Raw genomic sequence first — 23,005 nt, forward strand, 5'->3', positions numbered from 1 at the left:
AACATGTCCAGTGCTTGATGACCTGAAGAATCAAATAGGATCTGAAGAGAGACCAACTAAGATCACCTGCTGGAAGACACAAAGACCAACAAAGTAAAGAGCAGAGTGAAATGGTGGGTGTCTGGAAAATAGGAAATGTTTATTTATCATAAATACATCAGCAAAGCGTGTAGTTTTGCCCACAGACTCTCCAGAAAGCCACACACTGGAAATCTGCCTCCCACTTTCTTCCCTTTTTCCATAAGACCAGGATGAACTCGCTTATGCAGCAGCTCAGTGATCTTTYCTGCCATGGGATTGCACTGACATGTTCCACCAACAGTGTCTCTGCCAAAAGCAGCAATCTGTCTCCATGCCAGCAAACTCCTCCTGCCTGGTCACACCTGGAGGTTTCTTAACTAATTAATTCTTCCAATGCTTGTTCAGAGCACAAAGGGGCACAGGGATTTTGTGGATGAAGGGGTGTATTYACAGACCTAACTGGGAATCTTGCTGCCAACATCTGTTTTGGGAAAGGCCATTTTTAGAAACAGTATGAAATTAGGTTCTTCAGGCTTGTGTCAGAAATTTGGATTCATTGTTTAAGCAACAACCTCTGAATTTTGTCCCAACTAAGAACACTGCACTTTGAACAAGCTGATGATGTAGGATGTGATAATTACAGGTGGCTCCTCCCCACACAGGGAGGGCTGGATGTCCCCAGCATTGTCCCTGCCCTCAGCCAGTGAACCCCACGCTGGACAGTGCCTGCAAGCAGCTGCCCATAGTGGCTGTGCCTGAGGCAYGAGATAGCACAGAGTTCATCCTTCAGTCCTTGGGGCTCAGTTCTTCTCCAGGATTCTGGTGAGGAGTTCGTTCAGCCGGTTCACCATTGGTCTGGGATCCTCATTCAGTCCTGCTGCAATCATGGCATTCTCATAAATCTGAAAGAGAGAAGCAAGCACTAAATAAGCAGCAAAGAGACCTGCCTGAGGGAGRAAGGCAATGTCACTCTCCAGGACCTGCATGCTGAGAGCAAGAATGGCTTCTATGCCACCTGCTAGGAAAACATGGACCACAAGTCCCAGAAATATTCAGGGACCAGAGAAAGATGTGACTCTTGCCCACTGTAATGGTTCACCCTGTTCCCTGCCATGCACAGTCTGCAAACTGGCTCTGGGAAGGATGGTGCTGCTTCTGGAGGAGGTCTGGTTCTCACCTGGTCAAGCAACATCTGAGCCAGGTCAGGCTGACTGTCCTTCAGCTCRCTGAGCTTCTTAATAAGAGCATGCCTGTAATAGAGACAGAGAGAGAGCAACACTGAGACTTGCCAATTTTGGACACAAGAAGTTTATTTCCAGAATGAGCAGTGAAGTCATGGTGGGTCGTGAAAGTCAACTTCCTTGCTCCTTTTCTGGGGACTTCTCTCTTCWCTCCCATCTGTCCCTATAACCCCCATGGTCCCCAGAAGGCTGGGCACTGTGTGTGGGTGGCTCACATGGATGGTGCCATGCAGCCTCACAGATTAAGGTTCTGTAGCACTGACTGCACGCAATGGGGAGGACTCTCAGCTGGCAGCCTTACACTGCCTCCTCTCTGCCTCCATCCCAGAGAAGCTGCTGTGCCCCAAGCCTAGTACTGGTGTTGTCTCCCCTTACCCTGTGTTGATCTCCAGGGTGGGCTGCAGGAGCTGGGCTCGCTCCTCCTGGGTCTTGGCCAGCTGCTGCATGCGCAGGAAGTGTCGGGCAGCGCCCATCTCGAGCACGGTGATCATGGCAGGGTGGGTGTCCAGCCGGGTGGTCACCTGTGGCACAAGCACCAGTCAGAGCTGCCATGGACAATGCACATCTTAGAGGGGGGGAGGTCTGAGGACTTGAGTCTCCTCAGCACAGATCCACATCAAGTCTCTACACAATTGATCCCCATCCCACGGGAGCTGCCTAAACCAGCAGGAATGATGGGGGCCCAAATGGCCCCATGGTTCACAGGCAGTGGATTGCAGCTGGACCAAAGCATTCCTTGCCAATACACCTTTCTAGTCCACAAGCCAGAAGGCCACCAACCTGTTCTGATAACCTGAGCATCGACTGGAATATGGGCTTTGCTCAATGTACATTGAGATGAGTTCTTCTGCTGCCACACTGACCATCCAAATGACAAATGCCAACATCCATACCATTTACAGATAGGAGGCACAGAGAAGAATGACTTCCCTCAAAGAAAAATCTGTGGCAGCAGATTCTCAAGCAATTATGATCTTTCTTCCCTAGACCTCCATGGATCTCCTGTACTCAAGCTAYCCAGATGCAGAATACCCACCTTAACTCCAGTTACTCGAGAGCCTAAGGCATTTCTCATCCAGGCCATCAGATCCTCAGCCTCCTTCTCTGTCAGACRTTCTCCAGCTGGCAGGGAAAGATGGCACATCTGAGCATGCATCTATAGTGTGCAATGGACAGTGAGCTGAATTTCCACAATTCCATTTCACACTTCCATTTATCTCTTACGGGAATGGGCATAGAGCACCACTCAGCACACATCTACATATCCCCATCCCAAAYCATGCCACACTCAGAGAGGGCAGGYTTATGCCTTGCCAGTGGCTGCCTGCCTCTGTCAGGGCACCAGATATATGCATGGGGTTGAAATCAAATCATGGCAACTCCACATGTGACATTCCAATAAACTTTGATATGTGAGATTAAAGGAATCTGCAGAAACTCTAGGTTGCCTCAGACCATGAGAATGGGAGGGTGGAGAGTTCTTGCTCAGGAACTGCAAGAGCAGGAGAGGTGTCCCCTCACAGGTTGCTCAGGGTACAATGACAACATGCAGCAGGATGGGCCAGGGAAGCCTCAAGGTACCTGGGCGGCTCTCCTCAAACTTCTCTTCCTTATAGTGATCAACAACAATGTCTGTCTCCACAGAGATCAGCTTCTTCTTGTCGAACTCCCGGAGGTGCAAGAGTGTCAGCTCATCAAACTGCTCATAGCAGAACAGCACCTGTGACAAGGAAGGGACAGTAACACGTTTGGGATGTAACAGCACKACCTCCTTCCCAAGGCAGCTCCGCACCAAACAGCAAGAACATCACAGAGGAAACTTGTAGCTTCAACCCCATGGTAATTATCCCTCAGGGACCCATATGAAAGCAAACCCTTGGATGGATTTTACCACCAGTGGCAGGTCAGCAGCTGAACAAATCCTGCTGCCCAGGGATAGTGAGAACCAGCAGTGACTCCAGTCCTGAGAGGGCCCAGAGGATACCTGTAACATGATTACAGCCCTGCACAGTAGCTCCCAGGCTCCTGCTCTGGGGTCCAGCATAGGTAGGAAACATGTCAGAACTAGATGCACGAGTACTACATCATAGAATCACAAAATATGCTGAGTTATAGGGGACCCATAAGGATTGAGTCCAACTCCTGGCCCTGGTGCAGGACACCCTAACAATCCCACCCTGTGCCTGAGAGCATTGTCTAAATGCTTCTCAAACCCTGACTGGCTTGGTGCTGTGACCACTTCCCTGGGGAGCATGTTCCAGTGCCTAACACCTCTGGATGAAAACCTTTCTCCTGACACCCAACTTAAACCTCCCCTGACTCAGTTCCAGCAGTTCCCYTGGGTCCTGCTACTGGTCGTGAGAGTGAAAAGATTGATACCAGTCCTTCTGCAGCCCCTTGTGAGGGTATTGAAGACCACAATGAGGTCTCTCMTTAGTTTCCTCTAGGCCAAGTGACCAAACCAAGTCACCTCAGCCACTCGTCATATGGCTTCCCCTTTAGGCTCCTCACCACTCTCATGGCCCTCCTTTGGAYACTTTCTAATAGCTCAATGTTGTTTTTACATTGTGGTTAAGAGTGTGTGACAGGCCCCTCCTGGCCTCATGCCACATTCTGAGCAGAGGCAGAGGGGGCTGGACAAAGGCACTGTGCTAGCAAGGCTCTATCACAGGCCTCASTGCCCTGCTCATCTCTGAGAGCCAGCCCTGAGAGCCAGCCCCCATCACTGGTGCAGCAGCTTGGGGTGTTSCTCTGGCTGTGGCACCACTGCTCACACACCTCCATGTCCTTCTTCTTCATGGCCTCGAAGTACGGGGAGTGCTCGGCCAGGTGCCGGTTGGGGGCACACAGGTAGTAGATGTTCCTGCTGCCGGCCTTCATGCGCGAGGCGTAGTCGGTCAGGCTGGTCAGCTGCCCCGCGGGCAGGGCCGACGACTCGTAACGCAGCAGCTTTGCTATGTCCTCCTGCAAGAAACACGCTCCTGTGAGCTCAGGGCGGGTCACTGAGCTCCACCTGACCACTCCCAGCCCCAAGGATTGCTGTTGTAGCATGCAGACCTCCTCACAGCTCTGCATAAAGGCTCAGGGGATTCCAAATCCCTCCTTTACTGCTCCAGATATTAAGGAGGCAAAAAAGTGACCTAGACAGGATGTAGGTCAAGCTCTCCTGGAAATGGGAATTCAGGCAGAAGACAACAGGAGGGAAGGCCCTACTTTATWGCTTGTTGTAGTTCACATTGCACTGGAGAGGGGTGACAACAGCATGGATATAGAGACTTTGCAAGGTCTCAAAACAGATGGGAAACAGCACCCAGTCAGAAAGAGTGTGAATGTGGGCACTAGAGAACCCACAGGTCTTGGTAGACCCAGGAACACAAGTTATGGGTGTGCAAACTCCATGGGGAAATAGCGGTCCCCCTCATCCCAGCTCACAGTAATCTTTCCCATCAGCTGCAGTGTTTTAGAACTCCTGGTACCTTGACATCCTGCTCTGCTATTGTGACAATCCCTTCTCTCATGAACACCCCGTACTCCTCAAAGAATTTGGCATATTTCTCAGGATCCTTCTTGCTCTGGTCAATGAAGAACTTGATCAACCTCTTCTGCAAAACATCGCGGAGCTTCCTGCAGCAGAACAGTATTTTTAAAGGCAAGACAAGACATCTTAACTGAACATCTGTGCAAGGTTGTAGTGAGTCCCCTGACTCCTGTCCCTCATGGCTTTACATCTGCTCTTTTTATCTGAGTCTGGAGCTCTTGCTTACCTGATCAAGGCACTCTCCTGCAGCAGCTCCCTGCTGAGGTTCAGGGGGATATCCTCACTGTCCACAACACCTGGAACACAGAGCAACCCTTGAACACTGAGGTAAACATGAGTGCCAGGCTCAGGAAGGTAGCCCTTGCCTCATCCCTGTGGAAGCCAAGTTTCACAACCTTCTGTTCCTGGTCCCAGCACACACCTCTGAGGAAGCGCAGCCACTTAGGCAGGATGTCTGCAGCTTTGGTTTGGATGAGGATTTTGCGGCTGTAGAGGGCAACGCTGGAGCCCATTTCCCTGCTGATGTCAAACATGGATGGCTTCTGCAGGAACAAGAGACAAGAATTAACACCAGCACTGTGCAGGGTGCCCACATCACACTGTGGTCTTCCCCACAGTGCTGAACCCACCAGGAGCTGAAATCCTGGCTGTCTTCCCTAAGGACCTAAGTCAACCCCCTGCTCCTGTGATGGCTCAGCATCCCAGCTGCCCTGTGGCCTGTGACCTAGCCCACTGCAGAGATACCKCACTGGATATTCCTCCTTGCAGCCACATCTGCCTCCTTTCCCTAAGGAGCTCTCCCATTCTCCCCTTTCAGAGCAGCTGGGCAGATGTCCCATGTTCCCAGGACAGGAGACACATACTTGCTCAGGCACATAGAAGATGCTGCGGATGTTGAGGGGAGCATCAGTCTTGTAGTGCAGGACGTAGCGGGGCTTGTCATAAGCCTGTGCTATGAAGCGGTAAAACTCCTCGTGCTGCCACTCACCAATGTCCTTGGGGTCCAGCATCCACAGAGCCTGCAGAGGAACAGGGAGAGCASTTCCCATCAGCTCTGTGGCTTCCAGGATGCTGAAGCAAGGAAATAGCATCTTTCAAACAGACTCCTCTGCACAGCGCAGGAGCAAGTGAGATGTGGTTCAGGCACATTATCACAGACTAACAAACTACTGCCCCTCAGCTGACCTTGGCTCACCCCTCAGAGGTAACTCTTGCCCTGCAACATRTATGTTTTGTTTAGCCCAAAACAAAAGGGATTTGGCTAACCTCTGTTGTTTCACGCTTGCCAGTGGCCAAGAGCATCCTGGACAGATCCCCCAGCTGGACTGACAGGCAGTATTGGGCAAGTTCTCAACGCCTGACCAGCAAGCAAAGGAAAAGCAGAAGTTTAAGTAGGTCTGTTTYACCCAGCCTGCCTCTCTGATGGATGTCACTATCCCAGCTGAGAGCTTGGGACACAGCTCCAGCACTGYCTACTTTCTGCTGATTTCTCTGGAGCAGCTTGGGAGATACTTTGTGAACCACTGCAGGGTGACAAAGTGCTCCAGCACCATTTCATAGATCAGTACATGCACTGAAGCCATAAGCTCCAGCTTATACCTGCTGCTGCTGTAACTCACCCCCACCTCCCCCCAAGTGCTTTCTGGAGCACTCAGCCCATGCTCACATCACGTTTCACTCTGCCACTCAAGCCCTAAGGAGTGACAGGAGTGATTTCTGGGGACAACAAAAGCATCTAGCCCACCTTCAGAGCYCAAGAGTTTCAGGGTCCTGGTAGCCCTGCCACACTCCTTAAGGATTCCTCCACCTCAGAGCCCTGTTCCACAAGTGGCTTCATATAATTCCCAGCACACATAAGTGTCCTGGAGGGTTTGCAGGATTGCAGGTAGGATTAGGGACTCATTGGGAACTACTGTGCTTTACAGCARCTGTGTTAGGGAAAGTGCTGCATTCCCAGGGGCACACTTGTAGCCACAGTTAGCCCAGTTAGACCAGAAAAGCCTCCASCTCCATGCTGTGAGCATTCAGGAGCTCATCTAGGAGAAACCCCACCAGGGAACCAACTGTGGCTCTGTTTGTAGTGAACTGATGCTGATTGTGGAAAAACACAAAGCCAAGATCCTGGATAAAGAAAAGGCATGAAATTGGAGCATAATGAGAATAAAGCTGTTGCTGTACCCCAAAGGAAAACAGACTTTCTGATAAGAAGATAAAAGTCCATTACTCTATTAAGGGCATTTCACCCCTTGCTCTACTACTGCTCTTCTCCAGGGAGCCTGTTCTATTGATTGTCAGGTAGAGAGAGCAAACAGCTGTCTAAAGCTATTTCTGGTTTTGTAATTTAAGGGACACAGCTAGAAAGCCTTTGGAACAGAAACACTATCATGCAGGAATCCAAATAAATAATCAGTGACTAATAACACCAATTAAAGAACCTTAGATAAATTAACATGATCAAATGTTTAAGTACAGTCTTGGAAGTCTGTGCAGTTAGTGCCACATTCCAGGAAACAGAAAAAGCCATACATATGCTCTCTACCTGCTCTCTTAGGTGAGGAAGCTTTAAACAATCGAAAAGGAGATGCTGGAGGAAGATGATTCATAGATTTCTGTTTTAAAGATAATTAATTTCTCCCAAGTGATGCCTGCAACTGGGCCAAGAACATCTGAGTAAAATGGATCTGGCTGCAGTATAATTTCAGTGGTCAGATAATGCCAGCATCAAGCAGTGCTCAGCTAGGAGCTGGGAATAAATGAGGTTGTGAGCTGAGCTACTAAAAAACCCCAACCACTCCCTGGCAGTGGCTATTCCATGTGAAGGACAGAAAGAACTGCAGAGAGGTGTCAGCACAGCAGCAATATGAGCAATCACTACAGCATTAACACATCACATGGCTTGAACAGAATGAGCATTATAAAGCWCTGGAATAATAATTCAGGATAAGGGAAGATCCAGATCTTGCTGATCTTCAAGAATTTTCCACAATAAAGGCAAACAAGCTGTTGCAGGTATGAYTTCTGCTGAATTACCTCCTTTTGTTCTAATTAACTGATCACTACAAGGTCTGTGATATCYTGGACAATCCTCCCTTGCTTTCCAGGGACAGCAGCAACTTTATGCTGTTTCCTGTCTCCAGTGCAGGATTACAATGGTTCATCTCCATGAGTGACTTGGCTGTGGCCTCCACCTCACCTGTAATGTGTTAATTCTTCTCCCATTGAGGTACAGGGGGAAGCTGATGAAGTTGCTGTATTTTGTCACCACCTCTGGAATGGAAGGAAGATACAGAAGAACCACGTTTGTGAAAACAGCACAGCAGGATTTCCCTCAGTAACAGCAGGTGAAAGGAGTTGCAGGAGAGGAAAAAAAGCTGTAAATTCACCTCCCATTCATGGCCACTAACAGACTTAACAGAGCCCCAGGAGTGACAGCATTCCCCACCTTTACTCACCCTTGACTCGGTCTTCATTTGCAAACTCCTTGCAGTCYTCTTTGAGATGTATAATAATTTTAGTCCCAGCTCTGACCCCAGATGCTTCTGCAATCTCAAACATCCCTGAACTAGGATTAGAAACAAACTCTGTCAGTCTGTGCCTCAGGTACATCCATGATAGAACAGAGAAATGGTTTTTAAACTAAGGGCACACACAACACTTCAAGGCCAAGAGGAAAAGGCAAAAATGTCTTGAATGTCTGAATTCTCCTTGTGCCTCTGAGAAACCTCCCAAAACATGTGGCTGTTTTCCCYACAGAGACTCCAGACCCAGGACACACTGCTCTGCGAAGAAACCAGCTACTGAAACCCCAAAACAGTCTGGTGTCTCAGTTTTCTCAAGAACTTTAATAATGTAGTAAATTCTTTATTCTGAGGAAATTTTTAAGGGGGTGCTGAGCTTGTCACCCTTAGAAGCTCCAATTTCAACAGGTCCAGGAGCCCAGAGCTTTGCCATCACAGATGTTTGCAACTTCAAGCGAAAAGCAAAGGATGAGCACACAGATGTGACCCACAGGGGAGATGTGCCTGCAGCCCCCAGTGCTGCACAAGCTCTACTCTCTGTGGGTGCCCTCCAGCCAAACCTYAGGGACTGATTAGACCAAAGAGGTTCCATTTGTCCCTGTGGCGTGGGTACCCCCTAGGCTGCCTGCCTGCCTGCAGGGGTGGAATAGGAGAAGCAGGTACTCTGTCCACAACACACCTGCTCAGACAAAGCAACTCTGTCCTTGGAGTTTCCACCTTGACACATTTGGCCATGCTTTGCTACCATATATAGCAGGACCTTCAGTCAGCCAGGTCCTGAAAGACYACACAAGCCCTGTCTCTGCACAGCTTTCAGGCCATGCCTGGTCTGGACACAGCCCCCCCCAGTGCCACCCCACTCTGCAGCCTTACCCATCAGATGACCAGTGGTAGCCTGGGCTGCCTGSCTCTGCTGACTGTGAGAACACCTCCACTTTATCAGCCACCATGAAGGCTGAATAGAAACCCACTCCAAACTGGCCAATGATTTTACTGCTGGCTTCAGCTTGGCTCTGCAGAGCTTCTAGAAAAGCCTGGAGGAACAAAGGAGACACAAACCAGCACACAGTGACTCTGGGTATTGCTGGGAGGTTGTGATCAATCCCCAGCTGGGCTTCTCAGGCACTGCAGCCTGGTAGTACAGCACCCTCACCCCATGCTCCTGCATCAGGGCTCTGAGGAATATTCCCAAGGAAAAGGGTTTCTCCACGGGGGATGGCACCTCTGGAAAAGGGGAGCACTGCTTAGAGCAGTAAAATGAAAACAAGCAAGRACTTGGTCAATCAGGAGCAGGAAACCTTAAAATGGTGCCTCCAGAGACAAAAACGACAATCAGGTACACATGTACAACAACCTGATGTGGGGAAAGAGCTGCTGCTCCCCTGGACTTGGGGTAAATGCCAAGTGGGTGTGTGCCCCTCCACATGGATGGCTGGGCAGGAAGGTGTTTGGATCAAGGGCAGTGAGTGCAGCAGTGCTACAGACAGGGACCATCAGCACTGCCTGGGTTCCCCAGGCCTCCCACAGCACAGCAGAGACCACTGAGAGCCAGAAGACTCCACAGGCAGGTTTCACCTGCTAAGAGGGCTGAAATTTCACAGCTGGGCTGCAGGCCAAGGGGCAAAATGGAATGAAAAATTACTGTGAGAACAAAGTGGCTGTAATTGGAGAAGAGTTTTCTAAGGGAGGGAGAAGGGTCCTCATYCCAAGTTACCTTTGAGCCTGATCGAGCAATGGTACCGAGGTTAGAAACCAGCTCCTCCTGGGWCATCCCAATACCTGTGTCCTGAAAAGAAACAGCAACTGCAGCTGAAATGTCAATGAGAAATCATTGCTCCAGCAAACAGCACCCGAGCAACTTCTTGCCTCCAATTCCCACTCTCTCAGTCCCCTTAACAAGTAAATCYAAGCACACTTCCAGCTGTGACTCCACCAGCCCCAGTCAGGAACATGAACTCCAAGGCCACAGAGCTCCAGGGGCACCGCAGGTGCCCACAAACCACCAGAAAGCTCAGAGACTCCAGCCATTTCTCAAAGAAAGACAAAACCATGCCAGGACAGGCTGGATTCTACATCCAAAAAACAGGATGGCACTGCAGGAAAGAGATGTCAACCCAGCCATGACCCCACAGTGCCAGATGTCATGCACAGAGACACCGTCCATTCCTGAACTGGTCTGAGGGGGAGTTGAGGAGCAATGAGAAGCAGCTGATTTCCAGTCTGCAGATGTGGAATCTAATGCACCCACTCCAGGAATCAGCATGGAGCAGTGAATCCCTTAATTCTCAGATAATGCAGACCTTTGTCTGCAAGCAACAYGTGCACTGATCTCCATCTGCTCTGCCTTTTCCTCCTTCCTCTCCCCCTCACTCCAGGATGTGAGTATGAAGCTGTCAGTGCCCAGAAGGACTGTGTATTGCACTCCTATGGGAACAGACTAATCCCAGCCAAAATACAATGMACTGGCTACACCTCATGGTGCTCTGTCCAGACTTCAGAGGCACACAGCTCCTTGCCATCCTCAGCTTATTCCAGATTTGCACTGCTGCATGCAGATAAACATCTCCCTGCTGCTAGCTCACACACCTCAGACAGCAGAGCCTGCAGCAGCACCACCCAGAAATGACTGCAGCAAGTCTCAGACCTGGCTGCAACTCCAATTTGCATGACCCCAAGGCAACAAAGGTAAAAGCAAACCCCAGCTAGAAATGGCCACCCTCTCACACAGGACCCCAGCAAAAATCTTCYCCATTCTGTTGCCCAGTATTTTCAGACCTGCTCCACACACATTTTGCACAGCAGCAGAGGATAGGCTACAGCCCTCCAGCATGCCACTTCTGAGAAAAGAGTGYCATTCCCCCTCCCAAATCACAGCAGCTTCTCCACCTGCCACAAGAAGCCATTGTTACAGGTTCTCTGAGCCACTCCCTGAGGGAGCAGCAGGGTGAAAATTAGCCAAGTGAGAAGTGATTCTCATTCCCAGGAGGAACTCAGCTCTATCTGCATACCTGTGAGAACAGAGCTGGCAGCTGCTAGATAGCTCAGAGCTGAGGTGCCACAGAGACCTCTGCCACCCATGGAGCATTGACTGGGCTTATTTCTAGCACAGTAAGTTAATGTCAGTACGGATTTCTTAATGTAGTGTTTAACCCCACTGAAGGATTGAACTGTTCATCTTGTGAGGTGCCATGTGAGTAAGACATTTTCCTGCACCCCCACAAGTCACGGCACAGCAACACCTTTCCCTTGGTTAAATACAGTAAGGCCAGTCAGCCCACTTGGCTGCCAAGAGGGATGATGCCCACTAAGATCTCAACAGTGAGAGATCAAAAGCCAGGAAAAACAAACAGTGTATGGCAAAATCTCAGGAATCTGACATGGTCCCTTCCCCCAGGCAAAAAAAAAAAAAAGCCAGAAAGTGCAGTTTTCAGCATCTGGTTCAGTTTTTGCTCATGCCAGACCCTGAACAGAATTCTGATCCACTTCTGTTTATAGCACAGCATGTCATTCCCAAATTCCAGTGTGTTAAAAAAAATACATCCTTACCCCATAAATTTATTTGGCTATTGAATTCCTAATGCCCTGCCAAACTTACTGCAAAATGTTTAATGACAATTCCTGGAGACTACTTTGATGAGKGTGAATCTCATGAACAAAGAAAGCAGGGCTCAGAACAGCTGGGATGCTGACAGGGAGAGCAGAAAGCAAAGCAGATATTCCTACTGCAGGAAAACACCTGGGTGGATTAGCATGAAGACAGCATCAAGATTCATTCAACCCACCCTTGCCATGTCCATGTTTCCTGCAGCTGCCCTTTGGGCTCCCCTCACCACATGGAGCTGCTCAGGGGAAGAGGAAATACAGCAGCAACAGAGACAGGAGCTGAGCTCTGCAGAGCAGGAACTCTGCAGTCACGGGAAGCARCTGAACCTGCCCATGAACAGCCCAGCTCAGGCTGGACTGATGCAARCCCTGGCAGCTCCAGCTTCATGAAATCCAAGGAAGCAGCAGGTGGAACTTCCACTGCCCTTCTCACACTGCTCTGTGCTGCACCAGCTGCTGAGCATCTTCACCATGAACCACCTGACATCACACAGTCCCTGCACCACCTCCAGCCCTGCTCCACCATCAACATTACAACTTTTCCTCCCTTGCACACAGTGCTAGCCCACCCTCAGCCTGCAAGCAAAGCTTTCCTAGGCTGACCACAGCCACAGAAGAGCTATCTGTAACAGCGCAAAGGAAACGGTATATGGGGCTTCCCAAATTACAATATGTGAGGGATCATGTGCCAAATGTTTCTCCACATCTTGGAGACCAAGATACAGAATTCAGCGTGCTGACCCTTCATTAGCTGAAGGTTAATTACAGAAGCCCTGCTGTTACTCAGCAGAACCACCACCTCCTCACCTGAGTGAATTTCTCTTCTGGTATTTCTCAGGGTGCAGAGTAAAATACCTCTCCCAAACGATCCCCTGCACAAGACAACATAAAGGCTGCAGACCTTCAGACCATGAAGGGCTGGTGGCCACAGGTGTTGAACTAAACTCAGTAACATTTACCCCAAAGAGACATCAGCTGAATGTTGCTTTTAGCACTTTTTTTATGTATGGAGACCTCCCAGGTACCAAACCTGGTGYTGACCTGCACCTTTGTGCCTTCTGTGCCCTTTGTTCTAACCCTGTGGTGAGGGTGCTGAGTGTTTGCAGAGCTCTGCTGTGTAACGATTAGTTTAGCTTTGCTCATTACAGAGTCCAGTTTAAAGTATTGCAGAGCTTCCTTACACCTAACAACCCATTAACCAGCCAATAACTGCTGCCTCTGCCATGAAAGAATGCTCCCAGTTAGAGGTACCTGGCTGAGCTATTGYGTCTTTCATGTTGCTTTGTTGCAAACAAACACTTGAAACGTTTATTTCAATGTAAAACCTCAACGGGGCATCAGAAGAACACTGACTATATTACAAAATAAAGACATGCTGCTTTCACCAACTGATAAAGTAATAAAATCCCAAAATGTCTGATTAGCAGATGTGCCCACTGTTATTTAAATACCTTGTTTAAAGACTTAAAATTCACGACTAGGACAGCAGCTGCACAAGAGCAACATTCTGGTTTAAAATCAGTAAAGCATCTGCAGCAGCAGCAACCAGCAGATGAAAAGCCAGAAAAACTGATGCCCGTGAACAYGAGGTAATCTTGGCCTAGAACATGGAAGCTGTCCAAAGCAGAAAGCCTGAGCTTTCCTTTGCAAAACCACAGGCTCAGCCTCCACCCATCCAGGTCTAAATACCAACTGTACAGAAAAGTACTGCCTTTCACCCACTTGGAATTTCCCATTTTTATATGGGATATGCTCTTATTCTGGCACGAAGAGAACTAAAAGATTTGTGCACTTCCTTCCTTGGGCCACAGGTTATTTGAGATGTGTTTRTATTTCTGGGTCCTTGGCTTATTCGTTAAAGATGATGCAACCACTAGAAGCTGTAACCCATCCCTGCAATCTGTGGCACGTTTCTTTAGTTCCACCTAAGACTTGCTGAAGTACAGGCAGGTTTACCCCTCAATCCCACCTGTCCAACTCYTGCTTCCTCAAGCCCAAGTGACGCATGGATTCTGCAGCACAGGTCACCCTCTCTGCTGCAGCCGCGTCACACAGGGGAGGGGGACCTGCACCAAGCTTTGTGGGACAGGAGGGTGCATCTGCACTGAACTGCTACAGCCCAAACATSCCAATCCTTACTGGAGCCCCAGCACAGCCCAGTCCTTGTCAGAGGCTGTTTGTAACTGGTGAGGCAGGAGAGATCTGCTCAGCGATACACGGAGCTATTGCAGGGAGGAGTGGTGTTTGCAGCATTTTAACTCCTCCCAAACACAGCCAACTGTGATTTTGTGGCTTCACAGACACTGATTTTGGATGACGGCAACAGCGAGATGAAAGCCCAGCAAAGGGAACTGAGCAGCCCARGCTCTGGCAGAGACTATGCTGCTTTCCCATGCTAGAACAGCAATCACACTCCCTCCCCSAGCAGCAGCAGCCATCAGCTCTGTAAACATTTCAAACCATTTCCTCTAAACTGTCCTAGCCCTAAATTAAGCACCAGCAAGGAGCAGGGCTGCAGCCCTGAGCTCACACATCAGCACATGGCACAGCAGTAGGGCAGAACTGCACAGCTCCAATGCCACCACAGCACAGCCAAGTGCCTGTCACCTGCCTGTCACTGCTGCAGGTGCTGAAGGTGAGCTCTGTGCTCACAGGGCTTTGGGGTTTGTAAGAGGCTCTCTGTTCCCACCTCAAAGGGTCCAAAACCACGTTGGTAAAGCCTCAGCACGTGGAACTGCAGAGCTCTGCAGAGCTGCTCTCATTGGAAACACACCCCTCTCAATTTCAAATGGATTTTCTTAAGAGCTCTGACCTTGCAGGCTGTGGCTGCTACAGATGGAGCTGTCCTAGAAACATGAGGCAGTTTTCAGAGGGATGGAGGAAATGGTGGAATTTGTTAAAACAACAGGACTTTGAAGGAAGCGAGGTGGTGGAATCCAGTCAACACATCCCTCTTAGCACATACTACACTGCAGTGCTTAGGTGGAATATTCCTGAATGAGGACATCCTATCAGAATTCTGAGTCTTGCTGTGCTTATGACTAGAATTCAGTCCTGGCAGAGAACAAGCAGAACTGCAGTCACTGAATAGAGAGCAGTGCAGTCCTTTACTAGATCTACATAATCCTCCAGGAACGTACCTGTGATGGCCATCACACATCACAGACCTGCCTTTCTCAGCTCAATGAGACATAAAGAGATGCTACAGGGCTTGGAAGAGGAGGGGAGAGATTCAGCAGATCCAGGGGCCAAGAACAGCATGAAGATCTGAAGACAAGGACCCAGGGGTCACAGTGAGACAATGGGACCTTTCCAGGAATAAAATGCGTGATCATTGCTACAGGTCATATATGAGGGACCTGCTGCCTCTTTTTTGGTAGGTCCTGGTGGGTACAGAAAACAAAGCAGCAGCTTAGGGACAGATCCAACTCTGCCTCAGTCACTGCAGCAAGCTTTCTTTCACCTTTGCATTCCTGAAAGGCAGAGAAATATTCTGAATGAGGCTTGTTCAAAGTAATCATTATATGCAGTTTGCTTCTTCAAGAGGTTATAAATAACCCCCTGACTGGAGGTAAGGAGCTTTCAGCACTCTGGAGAAGGTAAAGCTATTAAAGAGATTGGAGCAGAGCTGTTCTCGCTGCTCCCCACAGCCCAGGACTGCTGCAGTTAAAAGCTTCCTGGTTAAGACTCATTTAATGGCATTAGAAAGGCACTGGCAGCCAGGCAGGGGGTTATAAAAAGCCCAGTTCCTAACCCATCCAACTGGGATGGCATCAGCTCTCCAACCAAACTGCCAAAGAAGGGGACAGCTTCCACAGGGACAGGGCACGAGTGGTAACAATGTCTTGATGGAGTCAGATGCTTCTCTCCACTACAATCTCAAAAGAGAAAGACGAGAGCAAGGCAGGAATGACTCCCTGCCTGGGGCTGAGCTAGGGCTGCTTCAACAATCGGTGTTACACAGGAGTCAGAARACTGCAACAGTGTGACAGGAATAGCAAAGCCCCTGCACCATGGTTTGAGAATCTCTGCTTGGTGATAGTGTTGCCCACTGACAAGCACTAACTTCCCCATGGCAACTGCAACACTTGCTCKGCAGAGGAACAGAAATATAACTATGCAGCCTCCAACAGCCCCCCGTGTTTTGGTCCCGTGTGAAAAATASCAGCCTGTGTGCTCTGTGCCACATCTTCCCTGGACCTGCCAAGGTCACTCAGTGCTGTCTGCTTCCTCCTCTGCTCTCCTGAGAACAACCACAGCTACACTCATGGCTGACACAGCTCCACGAGGAAAATGACCAGTCTGCCTTCTTTGCTTTAAGAACTTTGCTAAAAAAAYACTAAAACTGTGGCTCAGCCTTCCACCCTGGACAAAAGCCACTAGCAAGATCAAAGTACAGAGAGAAGGCCCAGCTCCAATTCCCTCCCCACACTGGGGCCCACAGGCAATTGCTYCTAGGGACTGTCTCCCTCCTAATCAGCATTTTGTCACCAGTAGGGACAACTAAAACCTGGGCACAGGGAAGTGCTGTGCTATTGCCCAAATACCACCTGTGCCTTAGGGCAGAACCTCAGCATTAGCTGGACTTGGCCTGTTCTGGAGCAGGAGCAGATAGACACAGGCAGCAATGGGAAGTTCTTACCACACCTCTATCTCCCCTCTCACCCAGGGGAGAGGAAAGGCCTGCAAGCARCCAGGTAACACCTCAGATTTAAGGAGGAGCAGGAAAACCTCCCCAAAGGTTAGGATGAAACCAGATTCACAACTTACCTACTAATAAGAAACACCCACAAAACCTGGGAAGTGAACCAGGCAGGCTAATGGGAGAAAAGCTACTGGTAGTTCCCAATGGGGAAAGAAGGAGCAGAAAATTTTCCTATGGGTACAAGTGGGGAGCAGATATTTTGGTGGTTTCTCATTAAATCCTGAAGYTATAGCCTCATGACCCAGTGCCCATCTGATGGCAGAACATTCTTGGTGCAGGCCTGGGGACTGTGCTGCCTCAGCTTCCACGGACTCTTGACAGGGCAAAGGCCAGTGATGAGAACAGCGGGGATTAACACTGTGCTGTTACCACAGGGAGGTACCTGGATAGTGATGGTTCCCTTTCCACTGTCTGTCTGCAGATGGATCTCCAGCTCTGGCAATGCCTTCCCTTCGGTCATCAGGCGGTGCCGCAGCTTCTCCAGCGCATCGCTGCCGTTGGAGATCAGCTCCCGGATAAACACCTGGGGATCAGACACAACCTGACACTGCAGCCTGGCCTTGGCACCTGCACAGCATTCTCAGACACCTGGGAGCTCATTGGCTCCCACAAACTAATTCCCAACTTCCCAAACTGTGTTTCCTCATTATCTGCCAGGAGAACAGTTTGTCCAAACTTAGTGTGAAACTGCAGAGACTTCAAGGCTCAGAGTTACTTGACGATACCTATAAATAATTTAAAAACCACAATTTCAAGGTGCCTTAAGAAAACATCATTCAAGGAAGCCTGACATGAAAGCTGAGGACTTGCTGGGAACTGAACAGTTTTTCTCCCAGCTCAACCATTTTGGATGTATTCCTCGACAGRATTGGGGCTTTGCAACAGAAAGTCTCCAGCTAGTAGTGGGTATCTTACCTCCTTCTCTGAGTACAGGGAACGGGCAACAATGTCCAGCAGTTTCTTTGTTTCAGCCTGGAACTCATGTTTAGAAGCTGCACCTGGAAAAATATTAGGATGGGGTTGTTCAGCTTGGAGAACAGAAACTCAGGAAGACCTCAGAGCCCCTTCCAGTGCCTGAAGAGGCTCCAGGAGAACAGCAGACAAACTTTGGACAAGGCACAGAGTGACAGGATGCCACAGGCACAGAGTGGGAATGGYTTCCCACTGCCAGAGAGCAGSATKAGATGGGATATYRGGAAGAAATTSTTCCCTGTGAGGGTGGTGAGGCCCCGGCACAGGTTGCCCAGGGAAGCTGTGGCTGCCCCAWCCCTGGAAGTGTCCAAGGCCAGGTTGAACAATCACATCCGTAAGGCCACCCTGCAGATGCTGAGGAGGGCTCACTGACACCCACACCTTGTCCCAGGTGCACCCCAAGAGTGTCCCCATGAGACATCTGTGCCCAGGCCCACCTTTCACGTTCTCTGTGTTGCTGATGATGGTGTGCAGGGGCTCTTCCTCTTTGCTTTCTGCTGTCTGCGTGCTGTACAYCCGGACAGCAGGAATGCTGGAGGCAGGAATGTTGTACCGGAGGCTCCRACAGTGGAGTATTTGTCTTTGCAGACATGCTGCTCCTGCTGCTAAAGACACAAGTGAAGATATTTCAATACACAAGTCCAGCAGCAACAGRAGCACTTCCTGGAGGTCCCACCTAGGCAATCCTGTTGGAGCCACACTGTCTGAACAGTTCCCTCACAATTCAATACCCACCATTCCCTTCCAGCACTGCCTTCACCTCATAAAAAGGGCAARTGGTTACTTTGGCTCTTCAGAATTAAAATTTTATCCAGAACGTGACAATTAGCAGCTTTCCCACTTAATTAACCAGTGAACAAGAAGCTGTCTGCAGCTTTCACTGCTGTCACCTGGCCAAACTGAAGACAACTCCCACATCACTGCYTGTGAAAATATAAATTGGCAATAARTATTTRGCCCTTKCYTSTCRAAGCACAAGGATAACATCCCCCAACAAAGCTGGGTCTGGGGGCAAGCAGCACAAGCAGCAGTAAGGCCACCAGTCACAAAATCCGTGGGSAAAATGAGACCAGTCAGGACATGGAACAAACCCATTAAGGTCAAGGATTACCAGTTCTCCTCCTTCCAAAGTTCCCAGGTCAACCCAACAGTCTTCTCTCTGTTAATGGATRAATCAAAGCCAAACCTGGCCAAAAAGGACCATCTGCAGCACTACAGAGCCGTGTCCAAAGCCTACTCCCTGGTGTGATTTCTGAATCRATGGGAGAATGGCCTCTATCAGAGCAGGATCCCAGAGGGTGCAGATCTGACCATGACTCGRCCTCCCCCAGCCCTGAACTGCTCTGGGAAGCAGAGGAGGGACCAGGACAGGCTGGGCACAGCCAGGAGAACATGGATAAGCAGCAGAAGTGGCTGGAAGCAGTGACAAACTCGGGTTTTTCTTACAGCTCACTCTGTGCCTGTTGGCTCTTTCATCCAGTAGGGGAAGGWGGCAAACCCTATACCTGACTTTTTCCAGGGGTCCTTTCTTTAGATGATTGTGTACAAAAATACCCAAAGACTGAACCGAACCCCATTAATACAGTGAGAGTCCCAAATAACACGTGTGACCTCCCTGGAAGCAGTTTCCATGGCCACCCCCTGCCTTCCAGGCCAGCTGACATGCTGGGAGAGCTCTGCTCCCTCCTGAACCTCCCTCCACCTTGCCACAGCCCTCGAGTGAACTCAGCATCTCAACCCTTTCACCAGCATCCCTCATCCTCTAGCTCACTTGGGAGGAATGAGGCTCTCTTCACAAATGCTCTGCAAACCTCCTGCCCCCCATAGCACGTCCTACGGTCAGTGTGGTCATCAAGAACAGATTTTGCTGCTCCAGACCATCATGCTCTCACTTGGTCCAGATCAGGTGAACATGAACCCCTGACCTTTAATAGCCCTTTTGGCTCGTGTACCTCATCCTCAAGAGCTGACAGAGGAGGCTGTCAGTCCTCGTTCTTCCTCCTCCTCCTCACAGAAAGCTTTGAATCAAGATCCACTTCTCCAGCCAGAAGCTTGAATGACTCCCAAGTCATTCTGCCCTTAAAGAAAAGAGCCCACAAATAGTTCTAAATGCATCTGAACACCTCCCACACACATAGCTGTGCTCTCTGCGTCACAAACAGCTCTGCCGCATTATCACAGGACACGTTCTGCAACTTCCATTCCACTGCCTGTGCTGGGATCATCTGGGAAAGCAGCAAGGAAAACAACCCGGGAGGCTGAGGTGGAAAGCAGCAGAGCACTCATTACCCAGACCCTCAAACTTCAGAGGGGAAGGGCCTGCAGCCCAGGGTTTATATATTTTATTTATGTATTTACATATTTTATGCTCATTTTATGCTGGGTGCTGTAGGATACTGTAGTTGTATACACACACACACACACACACACACACACACACACATTTCCCAAACACCAGAAATAAAAGAGGGAATTTTGCTCCTTCCCTGACTCCAGGATCCAAAAAAGACACAGATCAGCAGCAGCTTAAAACCTTAAGGTCAATTCTATCATCAGATGTCCAGGCAGCAAAGCTCTGGACCCACCACACAGGTCACCCCCCAGCCCTTAAACACCAGCTGACTCTGGAAATTACAGCTATTTATAATTTTATTTCTGGCTATTTAACTTGTTGATGTATTCGCATTTTTTGCCTCCCTACCTCTAAAGCACAACAATAAATCACCACCCATCAATTCAGAASTTACTTTTGGATGTGTGCAATATTTGGTCTTATCACCCTTAATTAACTAGCCTGTCCCATGCCAGGAAGAGACACAGCTCATTAAATACAAGCTGCAGCATCTTCAGCCCATTTGCCTCTCGGGAGTCCTTGCCTGAAGCAAGGGAGCAGAAAAGGCTCCTGGCTATTCTGGGTACAAAACCACAATTATCAGCACACAAGAGCTATTGAGAAGAACCTGCTGAGGTAACAGGTTATGTAGTACTCATAATGAGCCTAAGAAAGAAATTCCTAAGCCCAAGAAGGAATGGCAGAGAAGGAATAGATCTTGCCCCAGATAAGTGCTGTGATACGTTGGGGCAAATCAGGTCTTTTGATATCGAGTAAATATGGAGCTTTAGCACAGCCCAAATCCTTTCCTATTCCCATCACTGCTCCATCTGCACCGTGAGATGGAGAAACCCCCATTACTTCCCAAATTCCAATTCTCCATGATTCCAAGTGATCCTGTGCCTACAGCCACCGACCTGCCTCRCTCATGAGGAACACAGCACAGCAAAGACAAGGACCCTCAGGATTCCTTTCAATCCAGACACCAGGAAGTCTCAGGGATCCCTCAACCAGTCCCCCAAACACAGCCTCTTCTGGAAAAACGACTGCAGTGAGCAGAGCCGAGCACCAGTCAAGAGATTTAGGGTGAGAAATCCAGCACAAAGCAGTTTGAGGCTCAAAACAAAAGAGAAGAATTTGGGTCAGCAGGAATTACCATACCAGCTCCATGCGGGCAGTCGGGAGCTGGGGGAGGATTGTGCAGGGAAGCGCTCTGGCAATTAACACTCCCAGCTCAGATGTCCTYAGACAAAAGGGCTCCCTAGCTGGGCACCAGATCCCCATCAGTCTGGGGAGAAGAGATTCCCTGACTGACCTGCTCGCACCAACACATCTCCTGAAAAGCTCTGCACCAGCTTCAGATCCTGGAATTGTGAGAGCAGAGAGGAAACACTGCTGATTCTGCACWGATGAGAGAAGGGACAGCAGTCCCTGCAGCCTGGATCCAACAGAAAGGACACCACCTCCTGCCTCTCCCTCCTTATCCCCAACTCACACACTACTTTTTTCCCTCAAGGACCTGAATGACAGGTTAAGGAATAAAATTCTGGCTCTGCTGGAGTATTTCTAACCCACCAGAGGCAACAGCTTTGTTCCCAGACATGGATGCTAACAAGCCTCTGGGGATTTCTGTGGAGGAAGAGCTGGATTGCCCAGAAACACCAAAGTGGCACTCAGTGACACARTAAATCTGACAACCAACCMTGAATTTGACCCGATTTGTCACACAATTTCCTCTGTCACAATTTTTCTTTGTAACCCGCAAGGAAACCACAGACCACACCGAATCTGTCAATTAGGGGCCACACAACAGATAAGGAAACACAGAGCACAGCACAGGCTGCTTGCAGGAGACACGCAGGAAACTCCTCACCATGCTTCAGYTAATGGCAACTCACTGGAACATTTCCAGGCCACGAGGGCTTTGATAACGGAGCACATCCCATAATAGGGGCTTCAGAGTTTGGATTTTCCTAGCAATTACTCCTGTCAGCTGTCTGAGGTGAAACTTCAAGGGCATTGATGTTTCCTTGGGGAAATGCAAGCCCTTTAGGCTCATCTGTAAAGTCCCCTGGTACTGACTSGGCCAGAGAACAGCAACGCTGCTGCCTTCTGCTCTTGTGCAGGTACCTGGGCTGTGCACCCTGTGTGGGTTGGGACATGCACCAGGGCATGATACATAATCTGAACTATGCCTATATGAGGCCAGTATGAGCCAGCAGACACCTCTGGATGTCCTGTACACCTTACAGAGGCCAAGAGATGAACTGGGGGTGCTGCATGAACCAGGACACGAACGTGGGTATGTTACATATCCCTATGTGAGCCAGGACATGAACCTCACCATGCTACACGATCTGAGCATGCTGTACACCCTGCATGAGACATGACAGGACCCTGGACCCACTGGTTGCCCTGAACGTCCTCTTTGCCCGATACGAGCCCGCGCTATTCCCTGAACAGGCCCACAGGAACTCGCCCCTCCCCAGGAAGGGGCGTTGGGCGTTCTCGGGTCAGTTCAGCGGGCGCTGTGCGTGCTGTTCCCGCGCTGCCGGGCCGGCGCCCGTTCCGACCCCGCCGAGCGGCCGCGGCCGGTACCAGCGAGAGCGACGGGGCGCTGCTTGTGGGACACGGACCCTCCGCACCTCCAGAGGACGCACAAGGCCGAGCGCGACTCCGGGCAGGCGCGGCCGTCCGGGCTGAGCCATAGAGGTCCGGCCGCCCCCTGAGCCCGGGGGATCGCGCCCCTCACGCCGCCCGTCCCCCCTCACCTGCGGGCGGGCGCAGCCCGGGCGCGGCCCCGGAGCGCCGCAGGGCCGCGAGGAGACACCGCCCGCCCCGCGCCGCCGCCATGCCCGCGCTGCCCTCCCGCGGCGCACGCTGATGACGTCACGGCGCGGGGGCGCGCGGAGTCCCCCGCGCGCGGGCGGTGACGTCACGCTGCCCCTCAGCTCGCGCGCTGGCTCTGTCAGGGCTCCTCCTCAGCGCTCTCATGGACCCCGCTGGGCCCCTCACGGCTCGGGCCCAATCCCCTCATGGCCCCCGACCGACTGTCTTCACGGGCTGCTCGGGCTC

At 50.3% G+C, this 23,005-nt stretch overlaps 1 protein-coding gene across 2 annotated transcripts; it reads right to left on the reverse strand.

Moving 5' to 3' along the window:
• Positions 1–118: 118 nt before the first annotated feature.
• Positions 119–22,817, reverse strand: TRAP1 (TNF receptor associated protein 1). Of its 2 annotated transcripts, none has more exons than XM_057372393.1 (18): positions 22,702–22,817; positions 18,036–18,200; positions 17,542–17,624; positions 17,009–17,149; positions 10,033–10,104; positions 9,192–9,352; positions 8,253–8,362; positions 7,994–8,067; positions 5,664–5,819; positions 5,222–5,342; positions 5,027–5,096; positions 4,739–4,886; positions 4,041–4,226; positions 2,844–2,982; positions 2,299–2,384; positions 1,638–1,783; positions 1,199–1,271; positions 119–923 (listed from the first exon to the last, which is right to left on the reverse strand). In XM_057372393.1, exons 1-18 carry the CDS (start codon positions 22,781–22,783, stop codon positions 822–824), a joined length of 2,115 nt encoding a protein of 704 aa, XP_057228376.1. In that variant the 5' UTR covers positions 22,784–22,817; the 3' UTR covers positions 119–821. The 2 variants fall into 2 exon arrangements, with proteins under 2 accessions (XP_057228376.1, XP_057228375.1); XM_057372392.1 differs by having other exon boundaries at positions 18,036–18,203.
• Positions 22,818–23,005: the final 188 nt, after the last annotated feature.

The sequence above is a fragment of the Malurus melanocephalus genome, unplaced genomic scaffold, assembly GCF_030028575.1.
Source record: "Malurus melanocephalus ecotype Western Australia unplaced genomic scaffold, MMel_1.1 scaffold_170, whole genome shotgun sequence".
NCBI classification, from domain to species: domain Eukaryota; kingdom Metazoa; phylum Chordata; class Aves; order Passeriformes; family Maluridae; genus Malurus; species Malurus melanocephalus.